Source organism: Myxocyprinus asiaticus, chromosome 44 (genome assembly GCF_019703515.2).
Source record: "Myxocyprinus asiaticus isolate MX2 ecotype Aquarium Trade chromosome 44, UBuf_Myxa_2, whole genome shotgun sequence".
Taxonomy (NCBI): domain Eukaryota; kingdom Metazoa; phylum Chordata; class Actinopteri; order Cypriniformes; family Catostomidae; genus Myxocyprinus; species Myxocyprinus asiaticus.
This window is the reverse complement of record NC_059387.1, coordinates 19,733,279-19,751,006: the sequence shown is the minus strand read 5'-3', so window position 1 is coordinate 19,751,006 and position 17,728 is coordinate 19,733,279. Positions and strand designations below refer to the sequence as shown.

General features: G+C 37.0%; 2 protein-coding genes and 1 pseudogene across 6 annotated transcripts in view; all 3 read left to right on the top strand.

Moving 5' to 3' along the window:
• The window catches only part of LOC127434270 (tumor necrosis factor receptor superfamily member 11A-like), a 51,836-nt gene extending 48,178 nt beyond the window's left edge, over positions 1-3,658 (top strand). For both annotated transcript variants that reach the window (XM_051686882.1, XM_051686881.1), the window contains one exon: positions 1,380-3,658. In XM_051686882.1, the coding sequence (XP_051542842.1) occupies positions 1,380-1,666 (287 nt within the window). In that variant the 3' untranslated portion in view covers positions 1,667-3,658. The remainder of the gene's footprint in view (positions 1-1,379) is intronic.
• A 1,149-nt stretch (positions 3,659-4,807) lies between these two features.
• LOC127434515 (retinol dehydrogenase 12-like) lies at positions 4,808-9,359 on the top strand (annotated as a pseudogene).
• Positions 9,360-10,164: 805 nt separating this feature from the next.
• Positions 10,165-16,760, top strand: LOC127434288 (retinol dehydrogenase 12-like). Of its 4 annotated transcripts, none has more exons than XM_051686914.1 (7): positions 10,165-10,275; positions 10,665-10,780; positions 12,054-12,209; positions 12,521-12,622; positions 13,210-13,419; positions 14,869-15,061; positions 15,207-16,760. In XM_051686914.1, exons 1-7 carry the CDS (start codon positions 10,262-10,264, stop codon positions 15,307-15,309), a joined length of 894 nt encoding a protein of 297 aa, XP_051542874.1. In that variant the 5' UTR covers positions 10,165-10,261; the 3' UTR covers positions 15,310-16,760. The 4 variants fall into 4 exon arrangements, with proteins under 4 accessions (XP_051542874.1, XP_051542873.1, XP_051542876.1 ...); XM_051686913.1 differs by having other exon boundaries at positions 12,518-12,622; XM_051686916.1 differs by lacking the exon at positions 12,054-12,209.
• The last annotated feature ends 968 nt before the right edge of the window (positions 16,761-17,728 follow it).

Sequence of the window (17,728 nt, the reverse complement as noted above, 5' to 3'; positions counted from 1 at the left end):
ATCTGAGAAATGTTTTAATTGTGCAACAGTGCCACTCTGTTTTCAGTTTTTTGGGGAAATCAACCAACAATGTATATTAAGCTGTAATAGATGGAAGTATGTTAACATTGAAAAAATACACATTTCAGCTTTAATTACTATAATAATAACCAAAACAATATGCAAGTACAAGCATTCCAAAGTAAGAAAGAACATGTAGCTCATTAGTTATAGTAATTATGTATGTACATACACAGTAACATGAACACTATAAAGTGTGACCATCGTTTCTTTAATTAATAATTAGAAGGTCATGTGCATTCCAGTAAGCAGTATTTATGAAAATATGGCAGGCAGCCATTGCAAAGAGTGGGTATAGGGTCCACTATTATCCAGTGGTAAATTACAAAATAATGTGTGAAATGTGAGTCACAGTGTGTCTAAGGCGTGTATATTCTAAGAAAAAATAGGAACAATTCATTCTGCCTATGTTGAAATTCTTAACGGAAGGAAACAGTTAAGCATTTTGTCTCTCAAAACGGACAAACATAAATAACAAGTTCTTTGCCAAGTCAGGGCTGACGTTGCATTATTGATCACCAATTTGTAAAGAAGACTACATACAGTGGCCCCAAAAAATACTTGGACAATTAAGGCACGCTTAAAAATGTTTGATAACAATATATCAAACCAAGTGGTATTTATTTGAAAGAAAAATAGCACAAACGCACTTGTCAAGCAAAACACTTCACAAAAATCAGCTTAAGATTCAAATTATAAAACAAAAGTACAAAAAGTATATGAACACTTTCTTGTTGTAAAACGTTGGTGGAAATTGTCCAAAGATTATGTGCTGAACTGCACCAGTGGTTACTCTGCTACTGTAGGACACCTGTGTGAACTTGAGGGAAAATTAATTCATAAATCTACTTAAAAATCACCTTAAGACCAGTTGGTTGAAAGTCAATGCAAAAATGGCTCAGAAAAGTTAGTTCTGAGAAAAGGTCTAGCATCATTTGTCTGCAGATGCCACCTGGTTTTGATATATTTTTTTAATGAGTATCCAAATACTTCTTGGAGCCAATGTATTTAGATTACTAAGGACATAGGTAAATGGCATAGTGTTTTCACTAAGAAAGTTCTCACTGTTTCAGGATGGATCCAAAGCACCTTTTTCTCATTTTACCAGTAGGGCTGATTAATACAGATCTGGTTACATAATATGCTAAATGTTTAGTCTTCACAGTGTTTTGCCTATCAAACTTCTCAACAAATGTAGCTAGCCAGGCAGATTTGGCTCCAGGAAAGGAATGTACATTTGCTTCATGGAAATATTGCTATTACTATATTTGCTGTCTTCCTCTGAACAACAGCACTGACATTTTGCCTATGTTTGGCAGGTCAGGTGACAGGAAACAACAACACTACTTTTATCTCCAGTGGGCAGGTAATGAACTTCAGCGGTGAGGTCATCGTGGTATACGTCAGTCAGACATCACTGGGCAGTGGAGGGGGAACAGAGGAGCCCTTTAGTTGTCCAGTTCAAGAGGAATCAAATGAGGACAGTTTCCAAAATGAGCCCAAATCTAACAAAGGCACAGCACCGCAGGGCAAGAATGGAGACATCCACTGTAAGAGACACCTGCCTGTACAGGAAGTGACCAATGACTGGTCGTGTCAGAAATAAAGACGCCAAAAACAACCAGAATATTTTTTACTGGATTGGAATTCATTTTTTACTTAATTATAATTTTTTTGTCTTGTTTATATTTTTATGATTATTATTGATTAATGATTGGTGTATTGACAGCAGCTAGAGCAGGGGTTCTCAACTGGTGAGGGGTCACAGGTCTGTTGTGGTCTGGGTCGTGAAATTAACATGTTTATTAACTATTAAAAGAGAGGAGAAAAATGCTTCCCAACAGGGCCGGTACTAGGATGCAATATTTGGGGTGGGGAAACTGTCAAAGGTTCTCTCTTCATCTGGGTCCTCCTTTGTCGTTTGCCATCCGATTGGGGGGACTGACTGACTGCACAAGGAAAATCATGTGAGGCAATGCCATAGAGAAGAGAAGGACATAGCTGCAAGCAGAGCTCCAAAAAGGGGCGGGACTCTGCAGTGAGAGAGCCCCTAACCTAACCCTTTCTCTAACCCAAACGATGTGTTGAAGTGACGCCCCCTTTTGGAGTTGGCGTGGTAACCCCACTCTCTTCTGGAGTAACTCCACCCTCTTTTGGAGATTCTGCTCCCACTTGGAGATCTTCAGCCTGCAGCTGTACCTACTGGGAGCTCAATGTATTCAGCAACGATGACACGCAAATCATGTGGAAGCCCCTTAAATCACACTTCTGCAGTTGTTTATGCATTTACAAAATTACAAACATTTTCCTGTTCAGCTTATATTGATGGGCCTATGCAATTAATGTTAACAGTGGCCCAGTAAATTTTAGTCTTTGTTTACTTTAATATGATAAACAATTTCAGTATGGTGTTGTCAAAATCAGGGCCCTAAAGCAAATCCAGTTGAGAACCACTGAACTACAGTGCTATTTGATGAAAAATGCTATGCATTTGTTTACCTATGTATTTATACCGTATAAATTAGGTACTTGTTTTGCAGTCAGCATTTATATGATATCAGTGGTGCATGTGCTAATGATTTGATGACAGTAAAGGTCAAGAACATTGACCCTAGAATCTCTCAATTTCAAACAAACCCAACGTTGAAGAGCCAAATAAAGAGTGGCTTGGTGTGACAAGAAACCCAGGCAAAGACAAAGCCAGAGTAAGCACAAATGCTGCCACCAGAACAAAAGCGTGGTGTTTTTCACTCTCTCAGCTTGTGCTCCTCTTTTGGCCTTTTTTCTTGGCCTGTTTGGAAATTGAGTGATCAGGCAGTATCTCATGGTGGGAACCATTATATGGTGATTTTTAAAACTCAAATAAGTTAGCAAGTAAAAGCAATAGTCTCAGGATGTTGATTTGCAGTGTCTTTATATTGTTATGAATTAAAACCATCACTTGTACATGTTAAAGTCATTTTTTGTTTTGTTATTTATCTAACCTGACAGGTCGGTCTGACTGGAGCAGAAAATGTAATCATGGACATTATTTACAAGCATTAAATGTACAGTATATAGTGATTGAATTCCAATGTTCTGATAGATGAGTAGTGATTTTCAAGTCTGCCATTACTGTAAATAAAGCTTGTTTGTATGAAACTATTGCTTTCCCTTATATAAGTGGGATGGAATGAGAAAACTATTTGGTTTAATGATAAGCTGTGTTTATTGCTTGTGCATCACTAACCACATACATACTGTACTTTATGTGGTAAAAGCCCAGTCTTCCAGCAAAACCAATGTTGACACAATACTTTTAAAATAGCAGGCAATTGCTACCAGCTGTCTCAAGCTCAATGCAAACATATACTCACAAGCACTTTGTTTAGCCACTTGAGGTGAGAATTTCACCAAAGAGAGCTGGATGTTTGGAGTTTGATTGGAATAATCACTGACTCTGTGATGGTGCTAAGGGAACAGAGACAATCATGAAGAAGTGTTGCGTTTTGCCTGCCAAAACAGGAAGTTTTGACTGGTTCTTTTCAAAGAGCCCTCGTGCACATTTGCTTACTGGTTCCCAACATTAAATGTGTAATTGTCCTGCCATCTAGTGGACTACTATTATAATTAAAGTGAATAAATCAACTGATTGTTTGTTCAGGTTTGTTGTAATATTAAATTGCTGTTCCCGCAAAAATCTTAACCCAAAATCAATCTGAGGGGGGACTCCAAAGATGTGTGCCCAGGAGACTAGCAGAATCATGATCTGTCCCTTGTAGGCAATTGGGAAACTGGGGGAACACCACTGAAAAAAGAGTAATGGATCATTCCATATTGGTCATTGTTAAAGTGGCAGTGATCCTAATATATATAATAGTCATGTCCAAACAGATCAAATGCTATCAGGTGACAGGAGAAGCCTAGGTTTGGACACAGGTGCTCCTCTGGCTTGGCTGGAAACTACCTGATTTTTTCAAGATGAAAGATTGAACAGACTTTCCCATCATTTCAGATCTAACAGTTTTGAAACACCCCTCATTGGAATCAACGTGTAATTTTTGGCCATTATAGGGTTCACTTGATTCAACGGTGGTTGCCTGAAGATATTTATGCGAAATTAAAAAGAAATTCTTTTGTCAAAATACTGCTTTGCTTAATGGGTTTGGAAGGAAAGTCCTGTAAAATTAAGTGAAACATTTTGCCAGCGAGTTTCCCAGAATATCTTAACTAAGTGTTGCCACAAGGTCACATACACAGCTTTATTTATTAGCCTGGCCTTTCAGATACATGTGGAATATAAGGAGGGAATTTATTTTGCACGCCAAACATGATCAATTTGTTCTGACCTCGAAAGAAGAAAGGGGATTTTGTGTCCGTCCTCTTTATTCAAGAACAAGTGACGCCCGAGCATTTATCTTGACACTCAGTATCATGAGATCATTCTTGCAGGTAAAAATTGGTGGGAAAGACTGGTGGGAAAATGAATGTTTTCAGGTAAGGATGCTTTTGTACTTTTCTTAAAACTGAATCAAACAATCAAACTAATGTTATGTTTTATCAATTAAATTATTAAGAACATGCCTTACAAGTTTTCTTTTAATACTGTAAATGGTTACAATTCGAGGTCTGTTTTTCTTTCCAGAGCTCTATTTATTGCCATATTTTAAAAATGTGAAGAAAAAAATATAAAAGTTTAAAAACTGAAAACACTTATTTTATGGTTTTAAATTGAAATGTAAATCGAAACACATATTAAAACTGAAACACTCTCCGGAGGCTTTTCGTCAAAAGCTGGTAATCTGATGTTCAGCTAGATGGGAAAACTGCTGTAGTGACTGGAGCAAACACTGGTATTGGAAAAGAAACAGCAAGAGACCTTGCAAAATGGGGTAAGTACTGAAGCCAAATCAACATTCACTACGGATATAACATGTTGAACTTTCTTTTCTTAGAGGATTAAATGAAATATTTTAGATGACTGCACATAAACATGTGGTCTAAAATAGCCAGCAGTTTGCTGAAAACTAATTAATAGCTTTGGTCAAGAATAGTCATCCTTCAATGAAATATTTGTATTTATTTTTTAAGTCTAAGAACGATCCCTTCATTCACCTAAATGTGAATGGGTACCAAATTTAGAAGCCCCCAAAGCACATTAAGGCAGCATAAAAGTAATCCATTCGACTCCAGTGGTTAAATCCATGTCTTCGAAAGCAATATGATAGGTGTGGGTGAGAAACAGGTCAATATTTAAGTCCTTTTTTACTACAAATGTCCACTTTTAACTTTCACTTCCACAATCTTCTTCTTTTGTTTTTGGCGATTCGCATTCTTCGTGCGTATTGCAACCTACAAAGCAGGGAGGGGAATTTATAAAAAAGTCATATGGATTACTTTTAAGCTGCCTTTATGTGCTTTTGGAGCTTCAAAGTTCTAGCTACAACTTACTTACATTGTGAGGAACTACAGAGCTGAAATATTCTTCTTAAAATCTTCCTTTATGTTCAGCAGAAGAAAGAAAGTCATACACATCTGGGATGGCATGAGGGTGAGTAAATGATGAGAGAATTTTCATTTTTGGGTGAACTATCCCTTTAATGTGTGTAAGAAATAGTAAAAGAGTAACAATAAAAGCAATATAAAATTGCTGTATTTGTATATAGAGCTGTATTTATCAGATATTTTATGTTTCTGTAGGGGCACGGGTGATCCTGGCCTGCAGAAACATGGTGAAAGCTGAACAAGCAGCCAGTGATATCAACAGAGAAATGGAGAATGCTACAGTTGTGGCTTGTCAACTGGATCTGGCCGACACCAAATCCATATGTGACTTTGCCGAGTTGATTTACAACAGTGAGTTACGACAGAGGAAAATTGTTTAAACAATATTTTTGTATGATCTACTTTATCAAATGCACTAAATACTGTGGCTTCAAACAGTTTTTAGACACGTAAGCTACATTTAAAAATGTCTGAATGTCATTGCATCATAGAACAAATGATCAAAGTAAGTTACCTTCATTTAAAAGATAGTACAAGCATGTTTTCGAGTTTTTTAATGTAAACAAATTTTGTTAGATCGGAACTGATAAAACAATTGATATACTGTTAAAAATGTAGACAAAAACTGTGGACACTATCTGGCTTACAGATGTCAGTTGAACATGTCCATAGAGTTAATGTGATGAATTACACCTGTGGTTACTTACTCTGGATGCCTGTGTGAGGGGAAATGACTTAACTTTCATGTGGTGTTCCAGTCATTTTTGGCCAATTTTGATTTTGTTATTGTTTATTTAATAAAACTTTTATCTTTTTTCTGAGTGGTACAAAACTTTGTGATTTTTCCTCCACTAGCTATCTAAACACACACAAATTTATTTTTACTTGATTCGATAAGTCTAAGTGGTCATAAAAAAAAGCAACACTTGTGGTGTTTACCCGCTATAGGAAATGGATGGGAAAAACTAAAATACAGAGAGAGATATTTTTATTTTATTTTTTGTCAAATAAAATCAATAAATCAAACACAATGCAGAACACAACCACACATAAATGAAGGGGTGAGACTATAAAACATCCACAATGCAGAAAACACATGCACATACACACATACAGGTATGTTTGACTATATTAGAGATCTCTCATTGACTTCCATTGATTTCATATCAGGCTAATTATATTTTCTATTTCCAAACTCTACCCCTAAACCTAATCCATACCATCACACAAACATGTGCAATGATCAACATCATCTGACCCAATTAAGAGACTTTTTTTAACTGCATGTGGACATTTGCCCCTCACAAGTGTAGACAAACCTGTCTATATATAGGCTACCAAATGTACCACACAGGTCGAAGACTGTGTCTGACCCCTGTGTGACAATGTTTATACTAGAATTTTGATGTTTAATTTTTTAAATAAATGACAGGTAAAAAAAAATTATAACTCTTGTCTTTTGTTTGTTTCACAATCAGATTTGACTGTGGCACATTGTCATGTTTGACAACATATTGGAGCATCATTGCAAAATCTGACACTTCAACACAGGTGGTTTAGAAAAAATGCAACAATATGACAAATAATAGTTTTTATAATATCTAAAAATATATCTAATGCGTGACAATATCTAGAAATTAGGTTTGTTGCAACATTGGCTTATAGAGAGCAGCCAATGCATAGAGCACTGGAGCCATCTATTGGCCACAGTTGTTATTTCATGTAATTAATATTTTTTTATTCCAACAGATGTCACCAGAGACCCCTAATGCATGACAAAATTTTTTTTAATTTACTGAAATGAAGGTTGTAGTAATGAAGGTAACATAAAATGTGCTTGTTTTATATGAAAAAAACAAACAAAAAAAAAAAAACTTTAGTGTTTTAACTTTAGTATAATTAGTGTTTTTACATATCTTTAAAAAATTCATTTAAATAATAAATAAAATATTACACATGTATGCTCAGGTCATTTTTTACCTGTGAACACCACAAGTGTAACTCACAAACAAACACTGCACAAGGGATAATCATCTTTTTTCGGCTGCTCCCGTTAGGGGTCACCACAGAAGACCACCCATGATCTGCATATTTGACTTGGCACAGGTATAACACCAGATGCGGATGGGGTATTCTCACTCACACCTATGGGGCAATTTAGAGTCTCCAATTCACTTAACCTGCATGTTTTTGGACTTGTGGGGGAAACGGGAGCACCTGGAAAAAACCCACACGAACACAAGGAGAACATGCAAACTCCACACAGAAAGGCCCAGTTGAGTCGGGACCCGAACCCAAGACCTTCTTGCTGTGAGGCTACAGTGCTAACCACTGAGCCACCATGATAATAATAAATAAAAAAACTTGCATCATTTGCTTGATATTTTGTTAATCACATTCAGCCATTTTTAAATCTGAAGTGTCCAAATACTTTTGGGGGCCAGTGAATATGTGTCGATGACCCTTAAAGATGACAACATACATGCTCTGGTTTAATTTGGACCTGATCTTTTAAACGAAATAAAACATGACGTTTTGTTTTTTAGCTGAAAAATCTCTTCATTTGCTGAATAAATAATGCTGGAGTGGCAATCTGTCCGTACTCCACAACAGCAAACGGTTTTGAGACACAGTTTGGAGTCAATCATTTAGATATTATAAAATGCACTTTTCATCCTTATTTATCTGCATTGTCATATAGTGTATAAGAATTCCTCTAAGCTATTCTTTGTAAGCTATTTCTTCATATTTCATATGTTTCTTGTTTGTAGTATAGAAGCTATAGTGATTGTTCACAGTTGACATGTATTCAGAGATGAAGATGTATGACTTCTTTTCTTCTTCAGGACATTTCTTTCTCACTTTGTCACAGATCTGTTGAGGCATTCAGCTCCTTCTGAAGTGATTAATGTCTCCTCATTGGCTCACCCCATGGGAAAGATCCACTTTGAGGACCTGAATAGTGAGAAAAACCTATCATCCTGTGAAGGCCTATGCGCAGAGTAAGCTGGCCAACATACTCTTCACACGAGAGCTTGCCACAAGAGTGAAGGGTAAGAGCATCATTTGATGACATATTCAAGTACACTGTACTGTATGAGCAAAGTGTCTTATCCATGTCTTACTCACAAACATTCTGGCATTACCCACAAACATTCAAGGCAACAAGAGCATTCTTGCTCACTGCATGTGCCTGGGTTTACCCCCCCCCCCCAAAGTTCTTAGGCTATCACATAAAATGAAGTTAGCTCCTCAGTTCACTAAATGGAAATTGTTAAATGCTACATGTAGTTACTTTCTCTTTCTTTGCAGAGATGGGTGTGTATGCTGTGGACACAGGCTTAGTGAAGACAGACCTCACCAGACACATGAAAAAGTCTCTGCAGTTCTTCGTGAAGACATTTGGGTTTCTGATAAAAACTCCTGCAGAGGGCGCATATACCACACTGTTTTGTACCCTTACCCCGGACCTGCCGACTGGCGCCTACTACAGGTTTGTTAGAGCTACTACAGGTGTTGCTAACATTACCTGTAGCACTGAGAAATTAATAATCTCAATGTAACTCACTAAATTATATTACAAAATTAACTGAAGAGAACAACATCTTTCCTATTAGCTTGTTTAAATCATGTGGCGCTTTTGTGTTGTGTTAATGCTCTATTCCCCCACACTAATATGTAATAAAGTAATTTCTCTGGTGATCTCTCACAGTAACTGTGCTCTGGCACCGTGCTCCAGGGCGGCTAATGATGACAACACAGCAAGCAGACTGTGGGCTGCCAGCTGCCAGCTTCTGGGGATTCGCTGGAAATGAGATGACTTCCACCACAACCTAATGAACACTAATGCCATTATTGTCATTATACCCTGGATTCTCTAGTTGCCCACCTGAACCTTCCCTCTATGCCTCTGCAAATGTACTTGAAGTATTTCAGGATATTTTTTTTATGTAGGCTACGCGTTTCAATTGTATAAGACATTTCTATCAAACTGAATTGATAATTGTTTTTAACTAAATTAAATTGATAAAAGTTAAATATATTGAATAGTCTGTAATATCTTTTGAATGTGTGTAATACTTATGAATTGTACTGCCTTTTCTTTTTTTCACTTCAGCTGAAGATGATTGGTGAGACAAGTGCATGTTTATTGAACTATTCCCCTTCATTTAATAAAGTATCAAACCTGAAATGATATTCAAGGACTATCTATCTATCTATCTATCTATCTATCTATCTATCTATCTATCTATCTATCTATCTATCTATCTATCTCTCGTCTGTCTGTCTGTCTGTCTGTCTATCTATCTATCTATCTCTCGTCTGTCTGTCTGTCTATCTATCTGTCTGTCTGTCTATCTGACTGTCTATCTCGTCTGTCTGTCTGTCTGACTATCTATCTATCTATCTATCTATCTATCTATCTATCTGACGTAATTGAATTATGTATTGTGTTGACGTCTAGCGGAATGTCCGGCGTTGCAAAATAAACATTTACTAACTCCAAGTTCAACTGGGAAACAGCGTAAGGGTCTACATTCTGTCCACCAAGTCATACGAGCTGCGGGTGCACGACTACATCACATTCTTTATACTGATCTCAGTCGCGTTTCATTGGCCAGAAGACAATGCTCTGGAGGGGAGGGTCCTGGATCCGGACTGCATAGTAATATCTCATTCATAAATGTCAGAACGCTAGACTGCCTATAGTGGAACAATGCACTCAGTAAGGTAGGTAATGCCTTTTTCATGGATTTCTTTTCTTTTCTTTTCTTTTTTTTTCTTTTCTTTTCTTCAATGTCTATGGAACCTTATGATACTTTCAAAAGTATAGCCTATATAATTATTGTAATATTTATAGATGGTCTTTGGAGCTTTTGATTTTTGTAAACATGATGACAACCAGCTACCCACACATAACTGATTAACCATAAACCATTTAAGCCATTTAAATTTGGATCATACTTGCTGACAATGTTTAGTTGGTAGACTTCGAAATTCCCTATAAACATTATGGGACAGTTTTGTCTTTTCCCAAATTTATCTAACTATTTGTTTATTGTCAAGAGAAAGCTACATTTGTAAACACTAGCATTCTGTCTGTCTGTTATCAACTCCAGAAATTTCTTTTGTGGTCAGTGGAGTTCTTCTGTAAGGCTTGATGATAAAACAGTCATTATAACAGGAGCGAATACAGGCATAGGCAAAGAGACAGCTAGAGACCTTGCAAGAAGAGGTAAGAATCTAACAAATATCAGCATGATATGTTCACTTAGCAATTCAGAATAACAATGCCAGATGTAGATGACATATTACTGAATATTCATCAATAAATTACATAATTTTCAGAATACACTTCCTCTTAACTCAGACAGACTTGACCTTATAAGGAAAATGCTCTGTGTGATCTTATTTGTTCCAGTCATTGCACATGTAAAACTGTGGATGACATCAGCTGGCAACCTGTTATGGGACAAAACCATGTCATGTCTGTGGCAACAACAGAGAACACTAAGCAAAATGTCAACTAATTAGAAGGGGGTGTGGGAAGCCAGAATAATTGCAAAGAATGATCTATCACATTGTTTTATTTGCACTTCTGTTATTTATTTTCAATCTATTTTTAGTGCATGTTTAAAAGATTACTTCACCCAAAAATTCTGTCATTACGTACTCACTCTCATGTCATTCCAAACCCATTCCAAAGACTTTTACTGGTCATTTTTGCATACAACAAATCTGAGGCTTTCAAGCTTCAAAGAATAATGCAAAAGCACCTTAAAATCAAAAAGATGACTTGCGCACTATATTCCAAGTCTTCTGAAGCCATAAAATTCTTTAAAATGTCCCCATTTGTGTTTCACGGCAGATTGGCCTAAAGAAAGTAATATGGGTTTGGAACGCCGTGAGGGTGAGTGCATATTGACACAATGTATGGTTGAACTATTCCTCTACAGCTTTATTTATATGTGCATAAAAGATACTTGAATCTGGGATAAAAAAGAACAAATACAAAGTTAAATTGTACTCAGTGGTTCAATGTCACATATGATGCAGCAAATGTGAACCAAAACAGCAGATATTTAATCTTAAAAACTGACAGTCTCTTGAAAGATATGAATGCATGCTGATATATAATTGACAGGATTACAATAATCTGTCAAAGAGATTGGAAAACTGTACACTTTCCCACATGGACCAGCTGCATTCCAACAAAGAGACTCTGATGCTTGCCAACCAAATTGCTCCAAATAATATAATAGATTTTCTGCACAGTAATTACCAGGCAAACAGCCATTGTGCTAGCTCACCAGCCTTACATCCCTGTTTACCACCATATTAATTAGTTATGCAAGGACATTTCACAGCAAGGACATTTGCTGGAATATCTAAACATAATTATTCAAGATCCATGAAAGATATTTGCTCTCCTTTATTGGTGTGAAATGTGACTGTTTGCGCTATATAGAAATCACATTAATATCAACGTCTCTATGTGGCATCTTCAGGGGCTCGAGTCATCATGGCCTGTCGAGACTTGGAAAAGGCAGAGGGAGCCAGAAAAGAATTAATGGAGGATTCTGGAAACCAAAGCATTGTGGCCAATAAACTTGATTTATCAGATACCAAATCAGTCAGGGCATTTGCAGAACTCATTAACAAAGGTGTGTTAGATTTTTAGCCAACACAGTACAAAAGTACTTTTCTTTTTTGTTTATCACACAAAAGTAAACAAACATTTCTTCAAAATCAAACATTGGAATTGATTACAATTATTATTACCTGATATATGCTTAGTTGGATTTTGTTACTTGCATTGAACATTGTTTTTCACTGCTGTCCGTGACCCCTTGAGAACAGACCTGCGACCCATTTTGGGTTGTGACCCACCAGCTAATAACCACTGATCTATATGAAACTAAGTTGTCATGTAATTTGCTAAGTGGCATTTATTCATTATTTTGTGTTTTAGAAGAAAAGCAAGTCAACATCCTAATCAATAATGCTGGCATCATGATGTGTCCATACTCAAAAACTGCAGACGGCTTTGAGATGCAATTTGGTGTCAACCATTTGGGTAAAGACTTTTTTTTTTTTTTTAAATTTATGTTTTTGTGTGTACACATGTCAACTGATCCACATCTTAACCCCTTACCACACAAGGGGTAGTCTGTGGAAGTCAGACTATCAGTAAAATTCAATTTCCTAATTAGTATCTAATCAATACTTCTACTTTGTCTGACCAGTAAACCAAGTAATTTGGTCAATTAAAATGGCCTCTTTCAAATTAAGTACTAATTGTGCCTGGTTACAGACTATTCCTTTGCATAAAGCAGCCTTGTTTCGCATGACAGTCTCAGACTTCCTTGTAATGTGAAATGGTAACTCAAACAGAGAACATAACCTTTAAATTTACATGGCATGCTTCTTAATTATTCACCAACCCAAGTTGGTTTCCTGTTTTCTAACTCCACTGCTCTTGCTAGTACCCAAACACTCGTGTAATATACATCCTTTCCATATACATCCTTTTCCATCCATTTATTGAATACTGAATAGTATACAAAAAGGCGCAGAAGCATCAACAGGACATGTAAGACAATGAAGGTTATGTTAGGCCAAGCAACCTCCTGACTATTTTCGTCCTCCCCAAACCTCCAATAGGTCATTTTCTGCTCACTTACCTACTTCTGGACCTTCTAAAGAAATCTGCCCCTGCCAGGATCATCAACGTGGCTTCTGTTGCCCACACATGGGGCAGCATCAGTTTGGACGACATAAACAGCGAGGAAAGCTACTCTCCCAGGAGGGCTTACGGGCAGAGCAAACTAGCAAACATCCTCTGCACACGTTCATTGGCCAAAAGACTGCAGGGTATGTGATATTCATAACAAGGCTGTCCGTGTCAGACTAAACATGATTTATAAGAAGACAAACTACCATCCCGTTTGTCATCTTTTGCTCCTAAACTGCTTTATTTGGTATACATGTGAGTACAAAAGATAACTACAGATATTTTCCCTTGTGTGGTGACAATATGTAAACTCACCCAAAACCAGGCACAAACAGAGATAGAAGAAGGCACTTGGTTATAACTAGTCTCTGGGTTTATCTCTGAGTATTTCCTTGAACATGCAGGACTGTTCTAAGCATGTGGAGAATATCCTGTTTTCAGAGCTTTTAAAGTGATTGTTAATCTACCAGTGCAGAACAAGTAATCCAAAGTATTTAGAATACGTTACTGACCTTGAGTAATCTAATGGAATACGTTACAAATTACATTTTACAGCATGTATTCTGTAATCTGTAGTGGAATACATTTCAAAAGTAACCCTCCCTACCCTGCAGACAACACAGTCTTCAATTTGTACCCAAAATCTAATAATAGTGGTAATGTGTTCAGATGAACTTAAAGAAGTTGCACTTGGCAGAAAACTTGGTTTGCAAGACCAAAAATAACTGACTACACACTATATAGCTTTTATTGCTTACACAGTTGGATATTTATAGATATTTTATTTAGTTTTGTTAAACTACTAGGTTAACAAGGACAGAGTTGGAAATGACAGTCATACACTAACAAACAGCACCAAAAAGTACCATGGTACTAACAACCATATTATTTAATAAGTACTGTATAATACATGAAAATGGCAATCATTTAGTACCATGGCATGTTTCAGAGTGCAATGGTATTACCATCTGATACCATTAAACTTTTATATTTTGTATTTAATAAAAAAAATATATATATTTTTTTTGTATTTTCTCCCCAATTTGGAATGCCCATTTCCCAATGTGCTCTAAGTCCTTGTGGTGCTGTAGTGACTTGCCTTGATCTGGGTGGCGGAGGACAAATCTCAGTTGCCTCCACGTCTGAGACGTCAATCTGCGCATCTTATCACGTGGCTTGTTGAGCGCGTTACTGCGGAGATGTAGCGTGTGTGGAGGCTTCATGCTGTTCTCTGCGGCATCCATGCACACGCCCCACCGAAAGCGAGAACCACATTATAGCGACCACGAGGAGGTTAACCCAACATGACTCTACCCTCCCTAGCAACCGGGCCAATTGGTTACTTAGGAAGCCTGACTGGAGTCACTCAGCATGCCCTGGATTTGAACTTGCGACTCCAGGTGTGGTAGTCAGCGTCTTTACTTGCTGAGCTACCCAGGCCCCCCCACATTAAACTTTTTTTAAAGAGAAATGTACCTACCCTAAAAACAATCAAACAGAAACACTAAATAATGTATAATAGACATTAGTGTATGTGATTTGCTCCATAAAGCTCATAAGGAAATTACAAAACATAGTTTATGTTGCAGGCACAGGTGTGACAGTGTACTCCCTCCATCCTGGCGTGGTGCAATCAGAGCTGTTTAGGAACCTCAGCAAGCCTGTGCAAATAGCAGTCAAGGTCTTTAGCCCTTTTACCAAGACCACTGTGCAGGGGGCCCAGACAACCATCTACTGCGCTGTAGAGTCAGAGCTGGAAAAGGGAAGCGGAGGATACTATAGGTACAGAGTATTATGGGAAATAAAACTTGATCTACCATTGCATTTTTGCTTTCCCTGCACAACATACACTGTAACAATCACAATTTCACTTTACTGAGGTTGTAGAGTACAATCTGTCAGTACTAATAATGTCATATTTTAACAGTGACTGTGCCCCAGCGAGCTGCTCAAGAGAAGCTTCAGATGATGAAATGGCTCAGAAACTCTGGGAACTCAGCTGTCAGATGCTTGGCATCACATGGGACTGAAAGAGCATACAGAAAATCTCTCTCATCAGTCTTATGAGAAGAGTGGAATGAAAGCTTTTGTACTAATGCCATAGATAATGTAAGCTGTAGTAGTCATACAATCATGACTGAATCAGCACTATGTTTTAAATTGCTTTTACATACTTTTATAATATCTTTCTTTTTCCCCATGGCTGAATTGGTGTATGCTGTTATTTCAATAGACATTTTTAACTGTGATGAAGTAAAATGTATACTGGTTTGGCAAATCCTTTTATCCTATGTACAGATTTTGCATTTAGTTTATTTTGGTTGTGCCTAGAAGGTAACCATCCGGATGCTCAAAATCTCATGAGAGTCACATGTAATGTTCACAGACTGTGTTTTTAATCCATAATCCTACCCCTAAGTCTAACCCTAAATCTAACCTTAGTAACAGCAAATGTGACTCTCCCAAATGATCTTAGTCTTGCCCCCAGGGGCGTAGATTCCAGAAAAAACAAAAAAAAAACAAGCAAGTACACCCCCCCCCCCACAATATTTATACAATGATCAATGGAAACATGTTTATTCTTCACACTGTAGAATGTTCAAGCCAAATCTATGCCCCTGCTTGCCCCAAATGTTTTCAGTGGAACTGAAGTGAGAGTTATTAACTAAATTTTGGTTATTGTTACACAGTATGTTGCCATTTCATAATGACCTGGTTGTTGACTGGCTAAAATCTTTCAAAATATTTTCTGTCGCCTGTACAGAATCAGAATGACTGATTCGCAAATGAATCACTTTTTCAGTTGTTTTTTTTGTTGTTTTTTTTTTGTTTTTTTGTGCTTTTTTGTGAATTGCTCAAACGGGTAAACAAAAGGCCTCTCGAGTCACTAGGTGTCATTCAGATGGCTCCTGCACAATTTTTTCAAATCCTAAAAATGCCCCTGAATTCTAACCACAGTTAATGAAGGTCCATTCAGTAATTGTTTACTCATTAAAAAGTTTTACATCTAAAGAAATTACTAACAGACTAATTTTGAAACATATGTATAAAACCATGAGCACTTACATGATAAAAAGTCATATTATTAACCTAATAAAATAAAAGCTGTTTTATTGTACATGGAGAGGGTCCCCTCATGGGGGATGCCATGTTAGAATCACATGACCAGATGAATACTACTTACTCTCAGTAACCGCCCTGTTTTTGGTCAAATTCACTCATGGATTAAATTAATCATGACTGATCTGTGAAAAGGGATTTTCTACAGTGGCATCTTTAACTGAAAACTATTGCGTTTGAATGATGCTGCATCCATACCTGTCAGTGTGAGTCCAAGAAAGCATAAACTAAAACTTTCTGAGTGCACCTTTACAATATTTGATAACTTGAGCCATGATCTCACAAGATGCTTTGCTGATATCTCCCTGCTAATACAAGCAAAGATACAAGTATTCTAAAGTAAATCTGGCCTTGTTGCAGTTTTGAGGAAAATCTGTGGATTGTTTATTGTTTGAATTGTTTTTTTGTTTTTGTTTTTGTTTTTGTGCATACATATAACATATTGTTTTTTGTTATAAGTGCATACATATAACAGCATCCACGATGTTGCAATCCCTATATTTATTGATTGTTTTATGTTAAACTTATAGGTCTTCAGATGACATCAAGAGTTAAATTCATACAAAATTCATTCAACATCTACAATGTTTTGTTCTGATTGGCAGTGTAAGGTGGCCCAGGGGTGCACAACAAAACAAACTTAGCACAGCAAACAAACGTTGCACAACAAAATTAAGCCACAACAACAGAAACAAGCCGCAACACAATAATAATAATAATAATAATAATAATAATAATAATATATATACAGTTGTGCTCAAAAGTTTGCATACCCTTGGAGAATTGGTAATATATGTACCATTTTTAAAGAAAACATGAGTGAGCAGGCAAAACACATTTCTTTTATTTCTTATTGGATTCATATTCAACTGTAGGTTATAACAGAATGGCACAATCATAAAACAAAACATGGCAACAAAGAAAAAAATGAAATGACCCCTGTTCAAAAGTCTGCATACCCTTAGTTCTAAATACTGTGTATTACCTGCTTTAGCATCAATGACAGCGTACAATCTTTTGTAATAGTTGTCTATGAGTCCCCAAATTCTTGCAGGTGGTATAGCTGCCCATTCGTCTTGGCAAAATGCCTCCAGGTCATGCAAAGTCTTTGGTAGTCTTGCATGAACTGCACATTTGGAGCTCCCCAGAGTGGCTCAATGATATTAAGGTCAGGAGACTGTGATGGCCACTCCAGAACATTCACCTTTTCTGCTGTAACCACTGGAGGGTCAACTTGGCCTTGTGCTTAGGATCACTGTCATGCTGGAAAGTCCAAGAGCGTCCCATGCGCAGCTTTCGTGCAGAAGAATGCAAATTGTCTGCCAATAT

Bases quoted from the DNA above. Each gene is read 5' to 3' on its own strand.
- LOC127434288 (XM_051686913.1), top strand. The intron at 10,781-12,053 runs GTAAGAATCTAA...TGGCATCTTCAG, and splicing joins TAGAGACCTTGCAAGAAGAG to GGGCTCGAGTCATCATGGCC. The intron at 15,062-15,206 runs GTACAGAGTATT...ATATTTTAACAG, and splicing joins GGAAGCGGAGGATACTATAG to TGACTGTGCCCCAGCGAGCT.